This window comes from Pavona decussata, unplaced genomic scaffold, assembly GCF_977016875.1.
Source record: "Pavona decussata unplaced genomic scaffold, jaPavDecu1.1 SCAFFOLD_266, whole genome shotgun sequence".
In the NCBI taxonomy this organism is placed as follows: domain Eukaryota; kingdom Metazoa; phylum Cnidaria; class Anthozoa; order Scleractinia; family Agariciidae; genus Pavona; species Pavona decussata.
Window position 1 is genome coordinate 14,138 of NW_028145668.1, and position 24,799 is coordinate 38,936.

The 24,799-nt window shown below is 37.8% G+C and overlaps 3 protein-coding genes and 1 long non-coding RNA gene across 8 annotated transcripts in view; 1 reads left to right on the forward strand and 3 right to left on the reverse strand.

Moving 5' to 3' along the window:
- Positions 1–1,106: 1,106 nt before the first annotated feature.
- Positions 1,107–19,900, reverse strand: LOC146455887 (uncharacterized). 5 transcript variants are annotated; one of them, XM_085093741.1, is made up of 3 exons: positions 19,552–19,858; positions 18,478–19,102; positions 1,107–1,347 (listed from the first exon to the last, which is right to left on the reverse strand). In XM_085093741.1, the coding sequence occupies exons 1-3, from the start codon at positions 19,590–19,592 to the stop codon at positions 1,273–1,275; spliced, it is 741 nt and encodes a 246-aa protein (XP_084949867.1). In that variant the 5' UTR covers positions 19,593–19,858; the 3' UTR covers positions 1,107–1,272. The 5 variants fall into 5 exon arrangements, with proteins under 5 accessions (XP_084949867.1, XP_084949866.1, XP_084949865.1 ...); XM_085093740.1 differs by having other exon boundaries at positions 18,478–19,111; XM_085093739.1 differs by lacking the exons at positions 18,478–19,102; positions 19,552–19,858 and adding an exon at positions 2,437–2,563 and having other exon boundaries at positions 1,107–1,996.
- LOC146455888 (uncharacterized) lies at positions 6,396–8,423 on the reverse strand. The gene is made up of 2 exons (XR_014858929.1): positions 7,576–8,423; positions 6,396–7,116 (listed from the first exon to the last, which is right to left on the reverse strand). It is a non-coding gene; the product is annotated as an uncharacterized LOC146455888 (long non-coding RNA).
- Positions 11,486–13,571, reverse strand: LOC146455889 (uncharacterized). Its single transcript, XM_085093745.1, has 2 exons — positions 13,384–13,571; positions 11,486–12,937 (listed from the first exon to the last, which is right to left on the reverse strand). The coding sequence occupies exons 1-2, from the start codon at positions 13,422–13,424 to the stop codon at positions 12,250–12,252; spliced, it is 729 nt and encodes a 242-aa protein (XP_084949871.1). The 5' UTR covers positions 13,425–13,571; the 3' UTR covers positions 11,486–12,249.
- A 96-nt stretch (positions 19,901–19,996) lies between the features above and the next one.
- LOC146455890 (autophagy-related protein 2 homolog B-like) overlaps positions 19,997–24,799 on the forward strand; it is a 33,512-nt gene continuing 28,709 nt past the window's right edge. Inside the window, exons 1-3 of the mRNA XM_085093738.1 lie at positions 19,997–20,274; positions 23,520–23,688; positions 24,258–24,416. Of these exons, the coding sequence (XP_084949864.1) occupies positions 20,107–20,274; positions 23,520–23,688; positions 24,258–24,416 (496 nt within the window). The 5' untranslated portion in view covers positions 19,997–20,106. The remainder of the gene's footprint in view (positions 20,275–23,519; positions 23,689–24,257; positions 24,417–24,799) is intronic.

A 24,799-nucleotide genomic window follows, 5' to 3' on the forward strand; every position in this document is an offset into this window, starting at 1 on the left:
ACCTTTTATCTGACAGTTCACAAGAGGAAATGGTTGTGATTGTGAATAGTAAATGTTCGCTTCTTTATTTCAAAGTTGAACGCTCTGTTGCTCAGCTAATTAGCTCCAAGTAAATTTCCGCACGGGAAAATAGTGCGGGTGATTGCTTTCGTAGCATATTTGCAGAAGTTAGATCAAAGAGTAAATAGACAAGTTGTTTCAGACGTGAGTCGATAACCCCCTTGAGAAATTTTTCAAATGTCATCCTTTTGGAAAACATGTGCGGTTTTTTTCGAAATTTACAACATTATCCCTTCGACATATAATTAAAAGAAGTTAAATGTGGAAGTTCAATAAAACCTATCATTTCGATCATAATAAGATATCCTTATCCAAACAAAGATCTGAATTTGAACAATAAGTTGGTTTGTTCCGATGATCTCGCCTTCTAATTGTCCTGTTTATTCTTTTGTGTTGCAAAATAAGAGGCGTGACCTCATCCCCCCAAAATTAATACGTTTTCTTCTTTGTCAAAAGGTAACAAATTAAGTACAACAAGGATTGCTCTGGATTTTTAAAGTTTATTAAAATAATTCATGTCATTATCTCATGAAAGTTACAATTCCTTACTGTAAAAATTCACAAAGCTCAGCTAAGCTAATTTTTGTAATCAATTCAGTTTAATTTTGTATGGTTTTTACGATTAATGGGTTTAAGCCTTACTAAATAGTCGTAGAAAATAACCTATATTAAAGAGACAGGCAACTGTATCATTAATTAATTAACACATGCATGCACTAATCTGTAGTTCCTACGTAAAATACTGTAAAATACGATCAGCTATGAAAAGCAAACTCCTTCACGTTATGGGACCATTTGTCTTGCGAAAATTAATTACTTAAATCAAATATTGCGTTTGCATTCACTGCACAATTTCTTGAATTTGTTAATAATATATGAAATCATAAACATGATATTGTGATCCTGGGCCATGGTTGTTCAAAAGCCGATTAACACTAATCCCCGATTAGAAGATAACCCAGGTTTTCTGGCTCGTTAAAAATGTTTTTTAAAGGGTAACTGTTTTAAGCAAACAATAAAACTGAAAGTCTAAAGTAAAGTAAAGTATAAATTGCATTAGGGACCAAAAATGTTTATGAAAATCTTTAAATATTTATTAAAACATATTAAACTCGAATCAAAGTTAATCGGTCTTTGAACAACTGTGCCCTGTGTTCTACTCCTAGTTGTTTAAAACGAAATAAAATGTAGACTTAAACATTTAGTCTCTTTCTAGTAGTCGTCTTCTTCCCCGTCATTTTTCGAGCGTGCCTGTCCTGCCTCGTCTTCAGGTTGGGGCTCATCAACCTCCGTGGCGATATCAATGCTTCTCTCACTTTGTAAAAAAGCTGGGTCACGTGACACTTGTATTGTTAACAAGCCTTCTTTTGACAAGTGTGACGTCACTGAGTTAAGATCCGCGTCATCGGGTATCTTAACGCGACGACTGTAATTACGAAGGAAACCGCCTTCCTTTGATCTTCGAATTCCAGTGATCGTCAGCTCTTGTCCACGACGTTGGATCTTGATCTCCTCGGGTTTGAATCCTCTGAGATCCAGCTGAGTTGCATATTGTGTACATGTATGATGTCGTTCACATGTTGCTTTCCGTTTGACTCGCTTGATCCCTTGGAGTAACAGCGCACTGCCATCTCGGCTAAAACGTGTCGTCACAGAATTCGGATCGACTCCTTGGGGAAGTTTGATGACTTTCTTGAACTCGCTGCTTTCAAAGCCATTTTCGTCCTCTGTTCGATGATGGCCATGTAAGGTTATGTTTTCGCTATCAACATCAACAGAGATTTCTTCAGGCCTGTACTGATTCAATCGCAAGGCAGCAATCTTGATTGGACCATGTTGTCTGCCTGCTTCTTTCTCATGCGCTAAAGCGATCTCTCTCCAAAGATCGTTGATAAAACCACAGACCGGGGCAACTTGATCGTAGAAACTGCGGTAGCTGAAAGCAAAATGAAAAGGAAGAAAATTAGATCAAGTTCGAAACTGGGCTAGCTGCAAATATTCTTTCTGAAAGCGTACGAAAAAATAGCTGTATGTCTTCAAGTAACGTTAGGCCTAGATTCTAAAGAGAATAACTGAAACGAGACACCGTACAATCTTTTATAAAAATCAACTGAAATGGAACTTTATAAAGCGATTTGCGAACGAACACTTTCTCAGTAAAAATAAGCTGAGATAAATCGAGATGAAAACACTAAAAACATGAAATTTATAACAAGATTTTCACAATAGATGCGTTTTCGATTGAAACCTGATAAAGGTAAAGTTGCCAACATTGTCTTCTGATGCGTGATTTTAACCATAACAGGAACTTATATTTCCTATATTTTAATTACTATTAGTAAATAGAAATGAGAAAATATCTCTTTCAAAACTCACCTGTATGGCTGAATCGGTGGGAGTCTGACACCAAGCGCCATGTGTTCTTGAGTCTTCTTGAGTTTTGTTGTAGTTTGCTCTTCTTACAAATCTTGATTCTTCGGAGAAGTTTTTTTGAACTGTTTAAACAACGCTCAGCGAGAAACTACTTTTATAGTGGACGATATCTTTCTAGAACAGTCGATCGTTACTAAAATTAAACCCTTTGTCAGCGCTCTGTAAGGATAACTGGTAACTGATTCATGCTGACAAAATGTTGTGAAGCAAAAATAGTATTTTTGTGTCATGTTCCAGCAATATCGAGAAATTTATGGGAAAGTTTTCCATCATTCGCTCAAAATTGTAAAATCAGAAGATTTATCTGACGCGAAAGGGATGATGGGAGACTCTGACGTTATTTCCAAAACAACAACAACTGAAGTGTTGGCGACAAATTGGCGGACATGCGAACAATATGTTCTGAGGCGATTTACAGTCCAAAATATCTCATTTTAGTATAAATCTACTAGTGTTCTATCACGAATGCCGTTCTCTGATTGGCTACGCTACTCGCTATCTATTTAACAATTAGATTATGAGCTCGAGATTTCTATCGCGTGATAGTTGATGAGGGCGAAGCCCGAATCAACTATCACGCATAGAAATCGAGAGCGAATAATCTAATTGTTTTAGTATAAATCTACTAGTCGTTCAAAACTAAACAAGTAAATTATCTATTTCCTCATCGCAGACACTTCGAAAACGCGAAGAAGCGGGCGCCATTTTGTTGAAAATCGCTACTCACTATCTATCACAGAATAGATAGCGAGTAGCGTAGCCAATCAGAGAACGGCATTCGTGATAGAACACTAGTAGATTTATACTAATGTGTGGTAGATAGTGAGTAGCGGTTTTCAACAAAATGGCGGCTGCTTCGTCGCATTTTCGAAGTGTCTGGGATGAGGATATAGATAATTTACTTGTTTAGTTTTGAACGACTTGTAGATTTATACTAAAACAATTAGATTATTCGCTGCGCCCTCATCAGCTATCACGCGATAGAAATCTCGAGCTCATAATCTAATTCTTAAATAACAAATAGAACAAGACGGAATTGATAGCAGTGATGCCTTGGTTCTTTTCTTGGGCGGACTTCATAAAGAAACTGAGAGCCTGCAGATATTTATTACAGCATCATTCGCTAAAAATTGTAAAATCAGCAGTTTTATCTATCGTGAAAGGGCTGAAGGGAGAATCTGACGTCATTTCCAAAACAAGAACAAAGTGATGGGGACAAAATGGCGGACATGCGAAGAATATGTTCTGTGGCGAGGTCCACGCCAAAATATCCCATTATAACACATAGAACAAGACGGAATTGATAGCAGGAATGCATTGGTTCTTCCCTTTGTCGGACTCCATAAAGAAAAAGGCCTGCAGGTATTTATTACAGCATTATCTTAGCTATTTTCTGCAGAGGAAAAGCTCAGTGACGTTAGATCAGTTGACTGTCGACCTTTACAATGGAACTGGACGAGTGGACAAAGTCCTGATCGATGTTTGGGTAAGTTAAGTTAGTTCAGAGGGCATCATTTTGTTGAAATTTATTTCTCTTTCGTCTAACGTGTCTTGGGCTAAACAAATGTTGGATAACTTTCCCAATTTACCAATAATTTCAGTTTTGCAGGAGTAAACAACAAATAGTTTTCCTTACTACGTCATTATACTGTAAATGGCGATTCCAAATCAGCTGAATGATAATTATGGAAATAATAATTAAAATGTTTGCAGAATTTGTGGCTATTATTTTGGCCCTAGACCGGCAACCTTGACTCTAGCCAACCGTGGGGAAATACTTTTATGGTGGCATTTTATGAATTTACTAGGCGCAGGCAGCAATTGTTTCAACAATGTCTCTTAATTTTTCAGATAAGTAAATTATGATCATCCGGGTAAGTGAAGTCCTGGGAAGGACTGTTCGAGGTGACTTTGACTGACGTTTCGACAACCAACCAGAGTCGAGTCAAGTGAATTGTGGAACGTCAGTAGGTGGTATATACGTCTCTGGTTGTTAACCTGATTGGTCAACGAAGTCGAGATGTTATTGGTCGTTTGTCAGTAAGCCGTGATGTTATTGGTTGTGAAGACTGTAAAAAGTGATTGGTGCGTTTCGATCCGTCTTAGTTGCAACACTGTGGTGGCAGTTTTTTTTTATCTGCTCTCAAAGAGTACACTTCAGTGGAATTGATTTGTAGAATTTTTTCAATGTGTGCGATTTTTGTTCAGGGGTCTTTGGGCCGAGCCCACACGGATTTGTTGTTTTCAAATGTTCAGTTTTAAAAATTAAGTTTCCTTCAATCATTGCTGTTCATATATACGTGACGATGCGTGTTTCAAAAGGTTTTTATTTTGATAAGTTTTTCACTCTAAATATGTTTTCAAGAGTTCACGTTTCGTGGATTGAATGAAACGGAATAAAAAGTTAATGCCGCATAGAACGTTTAAGCTTGAACGGGGTTTAAAGATATTAGAGAGTTTTGGAATTACGTTAACGGCAAACGGTTGAAATCATGGACCACGTGGTGTTGTTACACTACACTTGCCGCTCTGCAGTTTTCAGTTTCTGAGAAAAAATTAGAAGCTTTTCGTTAGGATCAAAGCCCAGAATTAATTTGCACTATTTTTATCTATGTGTTCATATATTTTTTTCTTTGAAAACAGAAACGCGAATCTCACGTTTGCCGTAAACGCGATTCTAAGGCCCGGTTCAGACGCCGTACTTCAAATGAGCCGAATCGAATTCGAATTTAAACCGATCCAAATTATTAATCCCGGCTGAACTGATTCAGACGCCGAAATTAATTCAGTTGAAATTAATACACTGAAGCATATTATGAATAAAGAACATTGTAGATTTATAATAATTTCTGCATTTGATTTGGCCCATGGCGGTTACGGCTACGGAGTCTGAATAACAGCCAGTCCACAGTCGTTATTCTAGGCTAATCTAGGCGGGAAAAACGACTGAGCCGATCGGCTGTTCTGAATTGATTCAGACGCCGTATTTCACACGAACGTGATTCGTTGAATTCGACTCGGCTCATGTTAAGTACGGCGTCTGAACCGGGCCTAAATCTCTCTATTATAATGGTCCCTTATCTTGATTGATTTGATCTGAGTATCTTAAAACCTTCTCCAGTCATTTTATGGTTCTGGAACTAGTGGTTCTAAAATTAATTACTGGTTGGTATTGTCTGTCCTTTTCAATGCTGTTAATAAGAAAACACTGTGGAGCGGATTTTAATACGACGTCTCTAACGTAGGCCGTTTCAGAATGGTGACTCCTTCTGTTACTGCGCATACCTTCCGCGCATCTGGAGATGGTCCAAGAGGCTGTGCCCACTTACTCTGTTTATGCCGGTGGAATCCAAAGCGAAAAGTGGGGGGTAACCATACATTTTCAGAGATAATTGAACTTCAATGGAAGGAAAATGCCATTCACTGTGTGATGTATTTAAAGCTTAAAGTTTTAGAGTGTCCGGTCGCTTGATTTTCTCTGAAAAATGCTTGGTTTTCTTCCTTTTTTATTTTCAATTCAAATCGCCGTTTGCTGAGATCCGCTTCTCCTGTATAGTCATAAACTGCGCAAAAATACCTCCATATTACCGTAATTTCATCTGACAGCCAGTTCACAAGAGGAAATGGTTGTGATTGTGAATAAATGTGCGCCTCTTTATTTGAAAGTTGAACGCTCTGGTTAAATGTGGCAGTTCAATAAAACCTATCATTTCGATCAAATTAAGATAACATTGTCCGAACAAAGATCTGTATTTGCACAATAAGTTGGTTTGTTCCGATGATCTCGCCTTCTAATTGTCCTTTCTATTCTTTTGTGATTCGAAATAACAGGCGTGACCTCATCCCCCAAAATTATACGTTTTCTTTTTTGTCAAAAGGTAACAAATTAAGTACAACAAGGATTGCTCTGGATTTTGAAAGTTTATTACAATAATTCATGTCATCATTTCATAAAAGTTACAATTCCTTACTGTAAAAATTCACAAAGCTCAGCTAAGCTTAATTTGTAATCAATTCAGTTTAATTTTGTATGTTTTTTATAATTGATGGCCTTAAGCTTTACTCAATAGTCGTAGAAAATAACCTATAGTAAAGAGACAGCCAACCGTATCAGCTCTTGTCCACGACGTTGGATCTTGACGTCTTCGGGGTTGAATCCACTGAGATCCAACTGAACTGCATATTTTGTATGATATCGATCACCTCGCTTGATCCCTTCGAGAAACAGCGCACCGCAATCTGCGCTAACACGTGACGTCACAGAAGTCGGATCGACTCCCTGAGGAAGTTTGATGACTTTCTTGAACTCGCTGCTTTCAAACCCATTTTTGTCCTCTGATCGATGCTGGCCATGCAAGGTTATGTTTTCGCTATCAAATTTAAGGAATCTGCACTGTTTTACTACACGGCACCTCCACACCATCCGTACTCGCAGTAGTTTTATCCATCATTATGTCCATAAAGAAATGATGTAATATTGTTTCTCTTAACTAATTATATATTTTGTCCTTTTAAATTTTAATTCTTGATTGGTCCATGTTGTCTGCCTGCTCCTTGCTCATGCATGTTTCTCCTGACAGATCGTGGATAAAGCGACAGACCGGGGCAACTTGATCGTAGTAACTGCGGTAGCAGAAAGCAAAATGAAAGGGAAGGAAATTAGTTCTAGTTCGAAACTTGGCTAGCTGCAAATATTCTTTCTGAAAGCGTACGAAAAAATAGCTGCACGTATTCAAGTAACCTTAAACCCAGATTCTAAAGTGAATAACTGAAACGAGACACCCTGCGATCTTTTATAAAAATCAACTGAATTGGAACTTTATAACGCGATTTGCTAACCAACACTTTCTCAGTAAAAATAATTAAGCTGAGATAAATCGAGATGAAAACAATAAAAACATGAAAGTTGTAACAAGATTTCCACGATATATACGATTTCCATTGAAACCTACCAAAGGTTAAGGCAAAATTACTAACATTGTCTTCCGATGGGCGATTTTAACCGTACAGAGGAACTAATATTTCCAATATTTTAATTAATATTAGTAAATAAAAATGAGAAAATAACTCTTTGAAACTCACCTGTATGGCTGATAGGTTGGGAATCTGACACCAAATGCCATGTGTTTTTGAGTCTTCTTGAGTTTTGCTGTAGTTTCCTCTTCTTGCAAATCTTGATTTTTCTGAGAAGTTTGTGAACTGTTTGAACAACGCTCAGCCAGAAACTACTTATATAGTAGACGATTTCTTTCTAGAACAGTCGATGGCTACTAAAATTAAACCCTTTGTCAGCGCTCCGTAAGGATGACTGGTAACTGATTGATCCTAACAAAATGTGATGAGGCAAAAACAATATTTTTGTGTCATGTTCCAGCAAAATCGAGAAATTTTTGGAAAGATTATCCATCATTCGCCAAAAATTGTAAAATCAGCAGTTTTATCTAAAGGTGGATTCCCACTGTCGCGTAAATTTTACGTGCGTAGAGACGTGAATTTAGCTGGCTTTACGTACGTAAATAGAATAAGAAACGATGTAAGAGCCGCGTGCGTAAACGTAAAAAGTTGAACAGCACTCAACATGTCATGAGCTAAACGATTGCTTGGTAACTTTCCAAATTTACCAATAATTTCAGTTTTGCACGAATACATGTAAACAACAAATAGTTTTCCTTACTACGTCATTATACTGTAAATGGCGATTCCGAATCAGCTGAATGATAGTTATATAACTATGTTTGCAGAATTTGTGGCTATTATTTTGGCTCTAGACAACCTTGGGGAAACACTTTTATGGTGGCATTTTATGTATTTACTAGTCGCAGGTAGCAATTGTTTCAACGATGTTTCTTCTGTTTTTCCTCTGTTTGAGGTGACTTTGACTGACGTTTCGACAACCTGAGCGGAAGTCATCTTCAGAGTCGAGTGAATTGTAGAACGTCAGTAGATGGTATATACGTCTCTGGTTGGTAACCTGATTGGTCAACGAAGTGGAGATGTTATTGGTCGTTTGTCAGTAAGCCGTGATATTTTTGGCTGTGAAGACTGTAAAAAGTGATTGGTGCGTTTCGATCCGTCTTTTTGCCACACTGTGGTGGCAGTTTTTTTTATCCACTCTCAAGGAGTACACTTCAGGGGAATTGAATTTTAAAATTTTTCTCAACGTGTGCGATTTTTTTCAGAGGAATTTGGGCCGAGCTCACACTGATTTGTTGTTTTCAAATGTTCAGCTTCAAAAATTAAGTTTCCATCAATCTTTGCTGTGCATAAATACGTGATGATGCGTTTTTCAAAAACAGTTTTTATTTTGATAAGTTTTTCACTCTGAATATCCTTTCAAGAGTTCACGTTTCGTGGATCGACAGAAGTGACCACGTGACCATGTTTACCCTACATTATTTACCGCTCGCTGTTTTCACTTTCTCAGAAAAAAATGATCCAGTAGCTTATTAGTTAAGGCTAGAATTTTTTTTGCACTAATCTCATCCATGTATTAATTATCTTTTTTGAAAACATAAACGAGAATCTTGCGTTTGCCTTTTGCCGTAAAAGCGATTCTAAATCTCTATAATTAATGATCCCGCTTATTTTAGCTTGATTGATTAGTGAGTATAAAACCTCCTCCAGTCGTTTTCAGTTCTTTAACTAGTGGCTCTCAATTATTGGGTTTGTATCGTCTATTCCTTTTAATGCAGTGAACAAGAAAGCACTGAGGAGGGGATTTTCATACGACGTCTCGAACTGAGGCCGTTTCTGTATTGTGACTTCTTCCGTTACTGCACATACTTTCCGCACATCTGAAGATGGTGACGAAAATGGGGGTCAAAGCCCACTTACTCTGTTTATGACGGTGGAATCCAAAACGAAAAGTGGGGGTAACCACACATTTTACAGAGATAATTGAACATCAATGGAAGGAAAATGCCATTCATTGTTATGTATTTTAAATTAAAGCTTAAATTTTTAGAGTTTCCGGTCGCTTGATTTTCTTTGAAAAATGCTTAGTTTTCCTCTATTTTCATTTTCGATTCAAATAACCCTTCCTAAGATCTGATTTTCCCGTATAGTCATAAACTGCGCAAAAATACCTCCGTATTATAGTAAGCACCGTGCTTAAGACAATCAAAAGCTGCTGTATCGCCTGTAAGTGGGCCATTACAAGTAGAAATATATTTGTGGCTATTCACGGCCTTCTTAACACTCGGTCTGGCCACAGTAGACAAAGTTTAATTGGCTAGAGAAGGTTGACTTTAGTTGAAATAAACGGCGTTGAGTTTCTTCTGGTCGAGTTATTAATACTTGCTATAAATAGTAACGTTCAGTTCACAGTCGAAGGGGAAACTTGGTTGTTAAATGGTGTACGGCATGAAGCAAAAATAGCTTGCTTGATATCTCTCTTGAATAAGGCATAAGCTATCGGGTTAAGCGCCGAGTTTGTAACCAGTAAGATATGTCGGACGGACCACACTACCCCGGAAGTCGAGGAAAACCCGAAAATGTCACAAACGCTGGTATACTCATCGACTGAATAACAAATAAAAAACAATGCCACCACGCTCACCACGACGCTAACATTGTAATTTTTCCGCCTATCGTTCCGAAAATGGACTCTTATTGATGGAGATTTGAGTTCGAAATTCGAATCTTTAATTCTTCTTCGTTTGGCGCACCGGTTTTTCCTGACAATATAAACTATGTGAAATGAAAACAAAGGAAGCAAAACGCTAGGAGCAACCTCGAAGGTAAACATAAATATCGGGACAAGATATTTCAGAGCCGTCTCTTTGTTGTGCAGGTATATCGGCGTGAATAGGAACACACGAGTTATCACCGGTATTACCCAAGCCGTAAAAACCCAGCGCGCGATACGGGTCGGTATCATGGCCCTCTTGTGCTTGAGTGGCGACGTGAGAGAGATATAACGATCTACGGTCATAATAAAAAGGTTAGTTACCGACGAGTAGAGAAATAACCACTGTATCGCCTGCCTGGTAACCAACCAGTCCTTGGTTGTACAAGAATCCATTTTCCTGCACGTGTGAAAAACGCGGGATGTAAGTCAAACTTACTAAGAGGTCAGCTGTGGCCAGCGAAAGAATAAACCAGTTGGTCTTTCTTTGTAGATGCTGTTTTGTAGCTATCAAGTAAATAACGCCGGCATTTCCAGACACACCAAGAATTGTGACAAGCCAAGCAATAACCCAAAACCAAGGCTCCATTTTCTCAGCCATGAAAGCGCGCGGAAAATCCACTGTTCAGTGATTTGAAGGGGAACAAAAGCTAGTGTACTTTTGATGTAATCGCCGAGTAAATTACTCGTGACGTGGGTAATTTATTTGAATATATGCAATAGTTACTTTTAATTTCCTATGGCCTGTCTTTGTTTCCTTAAATGTTATTAATATTGTTATATTACCTTTGTTTTATTTGCCTATGTGCCTTTTATCTGACAGTTTATAAGAACCTAAATGTTTGTGATTGTCAATAAATGTTCGCTTCTTTATTTCAAAGTTGTACTCTCTGTTGCTCAGCTAACTAGGTCCAAGTAAATTTCCTGACACGGGAAAATAGTGCGGGTAATTGCTTTCGTAGCATATTTGCAGAAGTTAGATCACAGAGTAAATAGACAAGTTGTTTCAGTTGTGAGTCGATACGCCCCTTGAGAAATTTTTCAAATGATGACTTCAGTCATCCTTTTAAAAAACATGTGGGATTATTTTTGAAATTTATAACATTATCGATCCCTTCGACATATAATTAAAAGAAATTAAATATGGAAGTTGAATGAAAACTATAATTTCGATCATAGTAAGATATCCTTACCCAAGCAAAGATCTGTATTTGAACAATAAGTTGGTTTGTTCCGATGATCTCGCCTCCTAATTGTCCTGTCTATTCTTTTGTGTTGCAAAATGAAAGGCGTGACCTCATCCCCCAAAATCAATAAATTTTCCTTTTTGTCAAAAGGTAACAAATTAAGTACAACAACGATTGCTTTGGATTTTTAACAATTTTATTACAATAATTCATGTCATCATTATCAAAGTTTTTTACAATTCCTTACTGTAAAAATTCATAAAAGCTCAGCTAAACTAATTTTTGTAATCAATTCAGTTTAATTTTGTATGGTTTTTATGATTGATGGCCTTAAGCCTTACTCAATAGTCGTAGAAAATAACCTATATTAAAGAGAAAGCCAACCGTATCATTAAATATTTAACCTATGAATGCTCTAATCTTCAGTTCCGACTTATTTCGTTAATAAACCTGTAAAATACGATCAGCTATAAAAAGCTAACTCCTTCACGTTATGGGACCATTTTTCTTGCCAAATATTAATTACTTAAATCAAATATTGCGTTTGCATTTACTGCACAATTTCTTGAATCTGTTAATAATATATGAAATCATAAAATATTGTGATCCTGGGCCAGGTGGTTCAAAAGCCGATTAACCGACTAATCCCCGATTAGAAGCTAACCCAGCTTTTCGTCGGGCTCGTTAAAAATGTTTTTTAAAGGGTAACTGTTTTAAGGAAATATTAAAATTGAAAGTCTTATTAAAGTATAACTTACAATATGGACCAAAAATGTTGAAAATCTTTAAATATTTATGAAAATATATTAAACTCGAATCAAAGTTAATCGGTCTTTAAACAACTGTGCCCTGGTTTCTACTCCTAGCTGTTTATAACGAAATAAAATGTAGACTTAAATATTCAGTCTCTTTCTAGTAGTCGTCTTCTTCCCCGCCATTTTCCTAGCGTGCCTGTCCTGCCTTGTCTTCAGGTTGGGGTTCATCAACCTCCGTGGTGACATCAATGCTTCTTTCGCTTTGTAAAAAAGCTGGGTCACGTGACACTTTTATTGTTAACAAGCCTTCTTTTGACAAGTGTGACGTCACTGAGTTAAGATCCGCGTCATCGGGCATCTTAACGCGACGACTGTAATTACGAAGGAAACCGCCTTCCTCTGATCTTCGAATTCCAGTGATCGTCAGCTCTTGTCCACAACGTTGGATCTTGACTTCTTCGGGTTTGAATCCTCTGAGATCCAGCTGAGTTGCATATTTTGTATGATGTCGATCACATGTTGCTTTCCGTTCAACTCGCTTGATCCCTTGGAGTAACAGCGCACTGCCATCTCGGCTAAAACGTGGCGTCACAGAAGTGGGATCGACTCCGTGGGGAAGTTTGATGACTTTCTTGAATTCGCTGCTTTCAAAGCCATTTTCGTCCTCTGTTCGATGCTGGCCATGTAAGGTTATGTTTTCGCTATCAACAGCAACAGAGATTTCTTCAGGCCTGTACTGATTCAATCGCAAGGCAGCAATCTTGATTGGACCATGTTGTCTGCCTGCTTCTTGCTCATGGGCTAAAGCGATCTCTCTCCACAGATCGTTGAAAAAACCACAGACCGGGGCAACTTGATCGTAGAAACTGCGGTAGCTGAAAGCAAAATGAAAGGGAAGGAAATTAGATCTAGTTCGAAACTTGGCTAGCTGCAAATATTCTTTCTGAAAGCGTACGAAAAAAATAGCTTCATGTCTTCAAGTAACGTTAGGCCTAGATTCTAAAGTGAATGACTGAAACGAGACACCGTACAATCTTTTATAAAAATCAACTGAAATGGAACTTTATAAAGCGATGTGCTAACGAACACTTTCTCAGTAAAAATAAGCTGAGATAAATCGAGATGAAAACACTAAAAACATGAAATGTGTAACAAGATTTTCACAATATATGCGTTTTTGATTGCATGAAACCTAATAAAGGCAAAGTTATCAACATTGTCTTCTGATGCGCCCTTTTAACCTTAACAGGAACTTATATTTCCTATATTTTAATTAATATTAGTAAATAGAAATGAGAAAAATAACTCTTTCAAAACTCACCTGTATGGCTGAATCGATGGGAGTCTGACACCAAGCGCCATGTTTTCTTGAGTCTTCTTGAGTTTTGTTGTAGTTTCCTCTTTTTGCAAATCTTGATTCTTCTGAGAAGTTTGTGAACTGTTTGAACAACGCTCAGCGAGAAACTACTTTTATAGTGGACGATATCTTTCTAGAACAGTCGATCGCTACTAAAATTAAACCCTTTGTCAGCGCTCCATAAGGATGACCCGTAACTGATTGATCCTGACAAAATGTGATGAGGTAAAAATAGTATTTTTGTGTCATGTTCCAGCAAAATGGAAAAATTGATGGAAACGTTTTCCATCATTCGCCAAAAATTGTAAAATCAGCAGTTTATCTATCGAAAAGGGCTGAGTGGAGAATCTGATGTCATTTCTAAAACAACAACAAAGTCATGGGGACAAAATGGTGGACAAGCGAAAAATATGTCCTGTGGCGATTTACACGGCCAACTATCCCATTATAACAAATAGAACAAGACGGAATTGATAGCAGTGATGCCTTGGTTCTTCCCTTGGTCGGACTTCATAAAGAAAAGGGGCTGCATATAGTTATTACAGCATTATCTCGGCCATTTTCTGCAGAAAAAGCTGACGTTAGATCAGTTGACTGTCGACGTTTGTAATGGAACTGGACGAGTGCACAAAGTCCCCAGCGATGTTTGGGTAAGTTGAGTTAGTTCAGAGGGCAAACGGAGAAAAGGATAGTGGTTTGACACTTTTTTCGGTGTAAGATATAGAGAAAAAAACATTTTATAATAAAACCTTTACCACAACCTTTGGGGATTCTTATAGATGGAATTTTTCTTTAACAGTATTTTGTTCAAATGTATTTCTGTTTCTCATTGCTACCTTGGTCGACATGTCATGGGCTAAACGACTGCTGGGTAACTTTCCCAATTTACCAATAATTTCAGTTTTGTACGAATAAACAACAAATCAGGTTTTCCTCACGACGTCATTATACTGTAAATGGCGACTTCGAATAAGCTGAATGATACTTATATAACTAGTAGTAACTCCAAAGATTAAAGTGCGTCCGGCCTAAGGCCTTTAGGCACTTAGGTGGGTTTCATAAATCATGCCAAGGTTACGGGAACATGTAAGTATGGTTGCAAAACAATAGGTTATTGTTTGCGAACAATCGTTAACATTTATGTCATGTTTAAAACGCTTTATGCAACCAGTCCCAGAGGTTTACAGGGCATCCTACCAAGGGTACGGTGGAGGTATGTTTAATGCAACCCTGACCAAATCAGACCTTAGTGATTCCTTGCAAAACGAGGTTAATAAATTTGTCGGGCCGATCCGAAAGCCCGACCGAAGCTTTAAGCCGCGCGAATTCGAGCGAAAAATATATTTATATAATACATTTCTTTGAAGGTGTCTGCAATGTTGCCTGGTAACAGTGAAATACAAAGTTTGAATGACGTCAGACAAAGGAAAGGTTGCTAGGCTACAACATATTGGAAAAATGACAGGCGTCAGACGTAGTTTGTTGAACAAAAATTTGCATACATCGGGAAAGTTTTGGTTTCAGTGCCGGGTCAAATTTCAACTGCCATGTTCGTCAATATTCACTGGATGGAAGTATGTCTGCAGAATCTTTTCCCTTTCTGCCCGAAATCTTTTTTGTGAAAGATTGCATTGAAGTAATTACACGTTTTTTCGCCATGGTAAAATAATTTTCCGTGCGTGGGAAATAAATTCATTGAACAGGACAGTGCTGCACTCCCGTTGTACATTTTCTTGTGAGCGGAAGTCATCTTCAGAGTCAAGTGAATTGTAGAACGTCAGTAGGTGGTATATACCTTTCTGGTTGTAAACCTAATTGATCAACAAAGTCGAGATGTTATCGGTCATTTGTCAGTAAGCCGTGATGTTATTGGCTGTGAAGACTGTAAAAAGTGATTGGTGCGTTTCGATCCTTCTTTTTGCCACACTGTGGTAGCAGTCTTTTTTTATCCGCTCTAAAGGACTACACTTCAGTGAAATTGATTTTTAAAATTTTCCTTAATGTGTGCGATTTTTTTTTTTAGGGGTCTCTGAGCTGCCTCCTTCCGTTACTGCGTATACGTTCCGAACATTTGAAGATGGTCTAAGAGGTGGTGCCCACTTACTATATTTATGACGGTGGAATCCTAAACTACAACTGGGGGTAACCACACATTTTTAAGAGATGATTGAACTTCAATGTAAGGAAAATGCTATTCACTGTTATGTTTTTAAAATAAAGCTTATTTATCAATTTTTTGAGTCTCCAGTCGCTTGATTTTCTTTGAAAGATGCTTGGTATCCCCCCTATTTTAATTTTCGATTCAATAGCCCTTGCTAAGATCTGATGTTCCCGTATAGTCATAAACTGCGCAAAAATACCCCCGTAAGCACCGTGCTTAAAACAATCAAAAGCTGCTGTATCGTCTGAAGGTGAGCCATTACAAGTAGAAATACATTTGTGCAGTGGCTATTCACGGCCTTCTTGATACTCTTTAACTGGCTAGAGAGGGTTGAATTTCGTTAAAATAAACAGCGTTGAGTTTCTTCTGGTCGAGTTATTGATACTTGCCATAAAAAATAACGTTTAGTTCACAATCGAAGGGGAAACTTTATTGTTCAATGGTTACGCCATGAAGCCAAAATAACCTGCTTGATATCTCTCTTGAATAAGGCATAAGCTATCGGGTTAAGCGACGAGTTTGTTACTAGTAAGATATGTCCGACAGACCACACGACCCCGGAAATCGAGGAAAACCCGAAAATGTCACAAACGCTAGTATACACATCGACTGAATAACAAATAATAAACAATGCCACCACGCTCACCACGACTCTAACATTGTAATTTTTCCGCCTATCGTTCCGAAAATGGACTCTTATTGATGGAGATTTGAGTTCGATATTCGAATCTTCAATTCTTCTTTGTTTGGCGCACCGGTTTTTCCTTACAATATAAACCATGTGAAACGCAAAGAAAGGAAGCAAAACGCAAGGAGCAATCTCGAAGGTGAACACAAATATCGGGACAAGATATTTCAGAGCCGTCTCTTTGTTGTGCAGGTATATTGGCGTGAATATGAATACGCGAGTTATCATCGGTATTACCCAAGCCGTAAAAACCCAGCGCGCGATACGGGTCGGTGTCATGGCCATATTGTGCTTGAGTGGCGACTTGAGAGAGATATAACGATCTACGGTCATAATAAAAAGGTTAGTGACCGACGAGTAGAGAAATAACTACTGTATCGCCTGCCTGGTAACCAACTAGTCCATGGTGGTACAAGAATCCATTTTCCAGCACGTGTGAAAAACGCGAGATGTAAGTCAAACTAACTAAGAGGTCAGCTGTGGCCAGCGAAAGAATAAACCAGTTGGTCTTTCTTTGAAGATGCTGTTTTGTAGCTATCAGGTAAATAACGCCAGCATTTCCAGACACACCAAGAATTGTGATAAGCCAAGCAATAACCCAAAACCAAGGCTCTACTTTCTCAGCCATGAAAGTGCAAAATCCAATGTTCAGTGATTTGAAGGCGAACACAAACTACTTTACTTTTGATGTACTCGCCGAGTAAATTATGTGCGTAATTTAACTGAATATGTGCAATAGTTACTTTTAATTTCCCATGGCCTGTCTTTGTTTCCTTAAATTTTATGAATATTGTTATATTACCTTTGTTTTATTTGCCTATTTGCCTTTCATCTTACAGTACACAGGAGGAAATGGTTGTGATTATGAATAAATGTTCGCTTCTTTATTTCAAAGTTAAACGCTCTGTTGCTCAGCTAATTAGGTCCAAGTAAATTTCCTGACACGGGAAAATAGTGCGGGTGATTGCTTTCGTAGCATATTTGCAGAAGTTAGATCAAATAGGAAATAGACAAGTTGTTTCAGTTGTGAGTCGATAAGCCCTTTGGGAAATTTTTTAAATGTTGACTTCAGTCATCCTTTTGAAAAACATGTGCGATTATTTTTGAAATTTATTACATCATCGATCCCTTCGACATATGATTAAAAGAAATTAAATATGGAAGTTCAATGGAAAGTATCATTTCGATCATAATAAGATATCCTCGTCCAAACAAAGATCTGTATTTGAACAAGAAAGGGGGTTTGTTCCGATGATCTCGCCTTCTAATTGTCCTGTCTATTCTTTTGTGTTGCAAAATAACAGGCGTGACCTCATCCCCCCAAAATTAATACGTTTTCTTTTTTGTCAAAAGGTAACAAATTAAGTACAACAAGGATTGCTATGGATTTTTAATGTTTATTGCAATAATTCATGTCATCATCTTATCAAAGTTACAATTCCTTACAGTAAAAATTCACAAAGCTCAGCTAAGCTAATTTTTGTAATAAATTCAGTTTAATTTTGTATGTTTTTTATAATTGATGGCCTTAAGCCTTACTTAATAGTCGTAGAAAATAACCTATATTAAAGAGACAGCCAACCGTATCATTAAATATTTAACACATGCATGCACTAATCTTCAGTTCCTACGTATTTCGTTAAGAAACCTGGAAAATACGATCAGCTATAAAAAGCAAACTCCTTCACGTTATGGGACCATTTTTCTTGCTAAAATTAATTACTTAAATCAAATATTGCGTTTGCATTTGGACGATTTCTTGAATCTGTTAATAATATATGAAATCATAAATTATTGTGATCCTGGTCCAGGTGGTTCAAAAGCCGATTAACACTAATCCGCGATTAGCAGCTAACCCAGCTTTTCGTCTGGCTTGTTAAAAATGTTTTTAAACGGTAACTGTTTTAAGCAAGCAGTAAAACTGAAAGTCTTATTAAAGAATGAATTGCCGCAAACAGGGACCAAACATGTTTATGAAAATCTTTACTGAAATATTTATGAAAACATATTAAACTCGAATCAAAGTTAATCGGTCTTTGAACAACTGTGCCCTGGTTTCTACTCCTAGCTGTTTAAAACGAAACAAAATGTAGACTTAAATATTCAGTCTCTTTTTAGTAGTCGTCTTCTTCCCCATCTTCCCCGCCATTTTTCAGCGTGCCTCTCCTGCCTCGTCTTCAGGTTGGGGCTCATCAACCTCCGTGGTGACATCAATGCTTCTCTCGCTTTGTAAAAAAGCTGGGTCACGTGACGCTTCTATCGTCAACAGGCCTTCTTTTGAAAAGCGTGTTGTCACTGAGTTGAGATCTGCATCATCGGGTATCTTGACGCGACGACTGTAGTTACGCAGGGAAGCGCCTTCCTCTGATCTTTGGTTTCCAGTGATCGTCAGCTCTTGTCCACGACGTTGAATCTTGACCTCTTCGGGTTTGAAGCCACTGAGATCCAACTGAACTGCATATTTTCTATGATATCGATCATCCTTCGCTTTCTTTTCAACTCGCTTGATCCCTTCGAGTAACAGCGCACTGCCATCTAGGCTAACACGTGACGTCACAGAAGTCGGATCGACTCCCTGAGGAAGTTTGATGACTTTCTTGAACTCGCTGCTTTCAAACCCGTTTTCGTCCTCTGTTCGATGCTGGCCATGCAAGGTTATGTTTTCGCTATCAACATCAACAGAGATTTCTCCAGGCCTGTACTGTTTCAGTAGCAAGGAAGCAATCTTGATTGGACCATGTTGTCTGCCTGCTTCTTGCTCATGCGCTAAAGCGATCTCTCTCCAGAGATCGTTGATAAAGCCACAGACCACCGGGGCAACTTGATCGTAGTGACTGCGGTAGCTGAAAGCAAAATGAAAGGGAAGGAAATAAGTTCTATTTGGAAACTTGGCTAGCTGCAAATATTCTTTCTGAAAGCGTACTAAAAAAGAGCTACATGTATACAAGACACCTTAAGCCTAGTTCTAAAGTGAATAACTTAAACAAAACACCGTACGATCTTTTATAAAAATCAACTGATATGGAACTGTTTAAAGCGATTTGCTGACGAACACTTTGTTAGTTAGATAAGCTGAGACAAATTGAGATGAATACACTCTAAGAAATGAAAAGTTATAACAAGATTGTTTGACTGAAACCTAATAAAGGTTAAGGCAAAGTTACTAACATTGTCCTCCGATGGGCGATTTTAACCGTACTGAGGAACTGATATTTCCTAAGCTTAAGTTATTTTAATCAATATTAGTAGAAAGAAATGAGAAAATAAGTCTTTCAAAACTCACCTGTATGGCTGATAGGGTGGGAATCTGACACCAAATGCCATGTCTTCTTGAGTCTTCTTGAGTTTTGTTGTAGTTTCCTCTTCTTGCAAATCTTGATTCTTCTGAGAAGTTTTTATGAACTGTTTGAACAACGCTCAGCAAGAAACTACTTTTATAGTGGACGATTTCTTTCTAGAACAGTCGATCGCTACTAAAATTAAACCCTTTGTCAGCGCTCCGTAAGGATGACTGGTAACTGATTCATCCTGACAAAACCCTTTGTCAGCGCTCCGTAAGAATGACCGGTAACTGATTCATCCTGACAAAATGTGATGAGGCAAAAATAGTATATTTGTGTCATGTTCCAGCAAAATCGAGAAATGTTCGCTAACAATTGTAAAATCAGCAGTTTTATCTAACGCGAAAGGGATGATGGGAGAATCTGACGTCATTTCCAAAACAACAACAAAGTCATGGGGACAAAATGGCGGACATGCGAAGAATATGTTCTGTGGCGATTTACACGCCAGAATATCCCATTATAACAAATAGGACAAGACGGAATTGTTATCAGTGATGCCTTGGTTCTTCCCTTGGTCGGACTTCATAAAGAAAAGGGCCTGCAGATATTTATTACAGCATTATCTCGGCCATTTTCTGCAGGAAAAGCTGACGTTAGATCAATTGACTGTCGACCTTTACAATGGAACTGGACGAGTGGACAAAGTTCCCATCGATGTTTGGGTAAGTTGAGTTAGTTCAGAGGGAAAAAGGAGAAAAGGCTACTGGTTTGACACTTTTTCGCTGTAAGATATAGAGAAAATCAATTTATAATAAAACTTTCACCGCAACCTTTGGGGATTCTCATAGGTGGAATTTTTCTTTGGCAATATTTTGTTCAAATTTATTTCTCTTACTCATTGCTACCTAGTTGTCTAAAATGTCATGGGTTAAACGATTGCTGGGTAACTTTCCCAATTTACCAATAATTTCAGTTTTGTACGAACAAATAGTTTTCCTTACTACGTCATTATACTGTAAATGGCTATTCCGAATCAGCTGAATGATAATTGTATAATCATGTTTGCAGAATTTGTGGGTATTTGGATCTAGACAACCTTGCCAAATTTGCATGAAATGTGGTATTTGTCTGAGGTTTATTTGGATTACTATATCAGTATGTGGGACATTGTATAAGATGTTATTGTACTGTTCTGAGTCAAGTCCGCTCTTGACTGAGTGCACGCAAGGTTTCAGAAATATAAAGAAACTGATAAATCTTGGGAAACTGTAATTGTTTTAGCTGTCTGATTACATGTATGTGCACCAAAGGGTTATTTTGTGTTGCTTTATAATGCAACTTTAATTACTCTCTTTTGAATTGATATCTCCAGACTCAGATAAATTATTTGTGGCATGTGTGTACCTGAAGAGAAAAATTTAAATGATGATTTCAAGGTGATTTGTGTGTACATGCTGTGATGTTTGTAGTCATGTTTTCAGTGTTCTATACAGTGCATTCATAAAACTAAATGGTTATTGAAAATCTCCCATAATCTTCATAATCCTAAACCTTAAATAGGAAATGATTTAGAAGGTCAGGGGAAATAGAAAATGGCAAATCACAATATATAGATAGTAGAGCCATATTTGGTTAGAGATGGTGAATTAATTTTATTGTCTGTTATATTCATGTAAATAAAATATTTTCCTTGAAAGGACAATTAGTACCTGGTATTTTATGTCTTTACGCAGAGACTTTTCAATGCCTATTTGAATTATTTCAATTGGCAGAACAAAACATTGCTCAAGGGCAATTTGCATTCATCTTCAAAAATGACAATATGCTTATTAGTGTTAGGCATTTGAGTGGAAATCATGTCTACTCTATAGTTAGGATTTTGCCAGCTTTTGTTTGCTTTTGTCCAATCAAATACTGTTATTTGCAGCTCAGGTAGATGGTTAAATTTGATTGAATGCAGTAAGTGTGTGTGGAGGCAACTGGTTGAGTGGCTAACATGCTGGACTTCAAATCTAGAGGTCCAGTCCTCACTGGCTGGAGTTGTTTGACCACTGGCTATGGTTGTTTCTTGGCAGTCTCAAGTTCAAGTCCTTGGCCACACTTGTGAAATTAAACCAACTGACCTCCTGCCAGTTGGGATTCTTAATTTGTAATTTGTTCCTTTTGCAATATTTATTTCTGATGTTGTTTATTTCATAATTATCATTTCCTGAAAAGCCTCTCGTGGGGAGAGATTAATTAACAATTTTTGTTATTTGACCATGATTGGCATTGGATATGAGATGAGTTGGCTATAATCATCTCATAAGCAAAAGTGGAATAATTGTTTAATTAAAAACAATGAAGAAATATTGCTAGATATATTTGCTGATTTTACTTTGCAAGAATAACCAGAAGGTGGTTGCTATTTCTCAGGCGTGGTATAATGGCTCATATACCATGGCCACTTAATCCCTGGAATTGTATTACACAATGATCCAGCTTTTAACCCTTTAACCCTTTAAGCCCAACAGTGATCAGCATCCAATTTCTCCTTGTAATATCCATGCTTATTCAACCCATAATTAGTCATGAGAGTTAAGGATATGATCACCCAAGGTGAATTTTCTTGATATTTTAGTAACTTCTTCACAGTACTTTTATAAGAAAAGTATTGGGACAAGAAAGGAGAATTTGTTCTTTGATATTAGTGGTGATCAACATCTAATTTCTCCTTACAATGTGGCTGTGTGATTAGACATTTAAGGACGGTGCCTACTAATAGAGAACTATTTTTGCACGGTTTATGACTATGCGGGAAAAGCAGATCTTAGTAGCGGCTATTGAAATCCCAAAAGAAAATTGGGGGTAACCACGCATTTTTTAGAGATAACTAAGCAACAATTATTCTCAAAAGCAGCAAAATACAAAGCAATGTATGGTGTTTTTTTTCCAAATTGAAGCTTTATTATCTCCGAAAAATGCATGGTTACCCCCAATTTTCTTTTTGGATACCAAAATCACTTGCTAAGTTCCGCTTTCTCCGCACAGTTTTAAACCGCGCAAAAATATCCCCGTATTAGTAGGCACCACCCATAGGAAACCCAAGTTTCTCCAGATGCGCAGAACGTATGCGCAGTAACAATAGTAAGCACCATCCTTAAGTCAGGAGAATAAGGGAAATAATCACCAAAGATGAAATGATAATGTCTTGATTTTTAGACAAAATCTCCCAACTAGTAGCATAAGAAATATATGGAGGACAGTGAGGAAAATATACATGTTGATGTTGGGACTGATTAAGGGTTAACAATTGAGGATAATGAGAATGATGTATTATTCAGTAATGACACGGGCAAACTCAGAAAAAGAAATTCCAAGTGCTCCTATCAGGAGTCGAACCTAAGACCTTCCGATTACTAGTTGGGATGCTCTACCACAGATCATGAGCTACGTACAAGAGACTCTATACCTGCCAACTTTTTCTGAGTCAAATGTGTGAGATTTTTGTCTCATCATGACCGGAATTTGCAAAAAGGTCTGAGCCACTTCGATTTTGCGACAACTTCGGGGCGTTACCGAAAAATGTCAAAAGATATTCCGACGACCTTTGAACAGTTAAATGATTCAAAATATGGATTGTAGACATTTGAAGCTTTTGCGATTGTTATATAGATCAAAGAAATAACACATAGCAAATCTGAAATGAAATGAAGTTTCTTTAGAACAACTCGTCCGTATTTGTGATTCCGACGTGAGAAATTGTCCTCGATGCATGAGATCGATGTATTTATTCCCCCGGCGTGAGACTCACGCAAAATGGGTGAGAGTTGGCAGGTATAAAATTAGACTTGTGGGAGCTTAATAAGGCCATTTAAATTGGGGATGATGTTCCACTTTTCTTCAGTTGTTATAATTATGTTTTGATTAAGTTGTAAAATGAATGTTTCATGTGTTTACTGACATGGTTATTATATTATTGTTTTAGTCTGTGAATGAGATGCTGGACAATGCAGGTATCCCACTAGAGATCATTGATGGGTTCATTGGCAGTATCTCAGTGTCTGTTCCATGGACAGCGCTCCTCAGTGAAAGCTGCTGTATGGATATTCAGGGACTTGAAGTCACCATCACTCCAAGACAGAGAGTTGACACAGGTTTGACTGTACAATATGTGTAATGTAATGTTCAAAACACGAGCAGCAGTGTTTTATTGGGATTTAAAACCACGAGGCGCAGCTGAGTGGTTTTTAAGACCCGATAAAACACGTGCTGCGAGTTTTTTTGAACGGCTTCAAAAACATTCCTGGAAAAGTGTGTGTCATAAGAGTTCATAACAATGATGCTCTTGTGAACGCTGGAAATCAGCATACTAGAAAAACATTAAACACCACATACTTAAATAAGGAGGAGGTTTTATCGGGTTTGAAAACCACTGTACGTGTTGTTTTATCGACCATTTGATAGGTCAATGGGCTTAAGAATTATTAACGAGTTTTTGAAAATTTTAATCATTCAGCACAGTACTTTAGTGGAGCTCTACTGTAGATGCTTTTCTAGAGGACAACAGAGATGATATTAAAACTGAATGAAGATTGATAAATGGTACAGAACTTCAACTGACAGTGGAGAGTCTGGACTGGGAGACAACAGAGAGCAAAAGCTGGCGATAAATTAAACCAAATTCATATTTTTCTCTTTTTTTGGTCTTGTGATGTTTTCATAGGAGGGAGCATGACTGATTCCATGATATGGAATGCGATGACAACCAGCATGCAACTGGCACAGGAGTGCTTGAAGGAGGATCCGTCCACTGGAGAGGAAGAAGCAGAGGCTAGCCCACCTTTTGAAGGCCTTGAGTCCTTTGCTCAAACCATAGAATCAGGTTTGTATTAAAAACAAGAGAGGACTTCAGCCTCTACTTTGGGCTATCATTATTTAAGTTAGTAGTGGCTAATATTATGGCTGAAACAATTGAACCAGCTGAAGGAGAACAGTATTGAATCAACTGAATGAGCTGAGCCAAGTGAACCTGAGCTCAACAACTGAATCAATTGAACCAACTGAACCAGATGAGCGACTGCTGAACCAGCTGAGTCAGTTTAGCCAGATGAACCAGCTGAGTCAGTTTAGCCAGATGAACCAGCTGAGCCAGTTTAGCCAGATGAACCAACTGATTAATGGCTTTACTAACTGAAGCCATTAATTTTTTTGCGTTCTTTGAGTGGCTACCTGTTGGATTTTATTGCATTCGATGTAGAAAGAATG

What these genes read in the sequence shown, in the direction of transcription:
- LOC146455887 (XM_085093739.1), bottom strand. Translation starts at nt 2,477, where the DNA reads ATGGCGCTTGGTGTCAGACTCCCACCGATTCAGCCATACAG. An exon ending in CCACCGATTCAGCCATACAG is followed by an intron (nt 1,997 to 2,436) that starts GTGAGTTTTGAA and finishes TTTTGCTTTCAG; the next exon opens with CTACCGCAGTTTCTACGATC.
- LOC146455889 (XM_085093745.1), bottom strand. Translation starts at nt 13,424, where the DNA reads ATGGCGCTTGGTGTCAGACTCCCATCGATTCAGCCATACAG. An exon ending in CCATCGATTCAGCCATACAG is followed by an intron (nt 12,938 to 13,383) that starts GTGAGTTTTGAA and finishes TTTTGCTTTCAG; the next exon opens with CTACCGCAGTTTCTACGATC.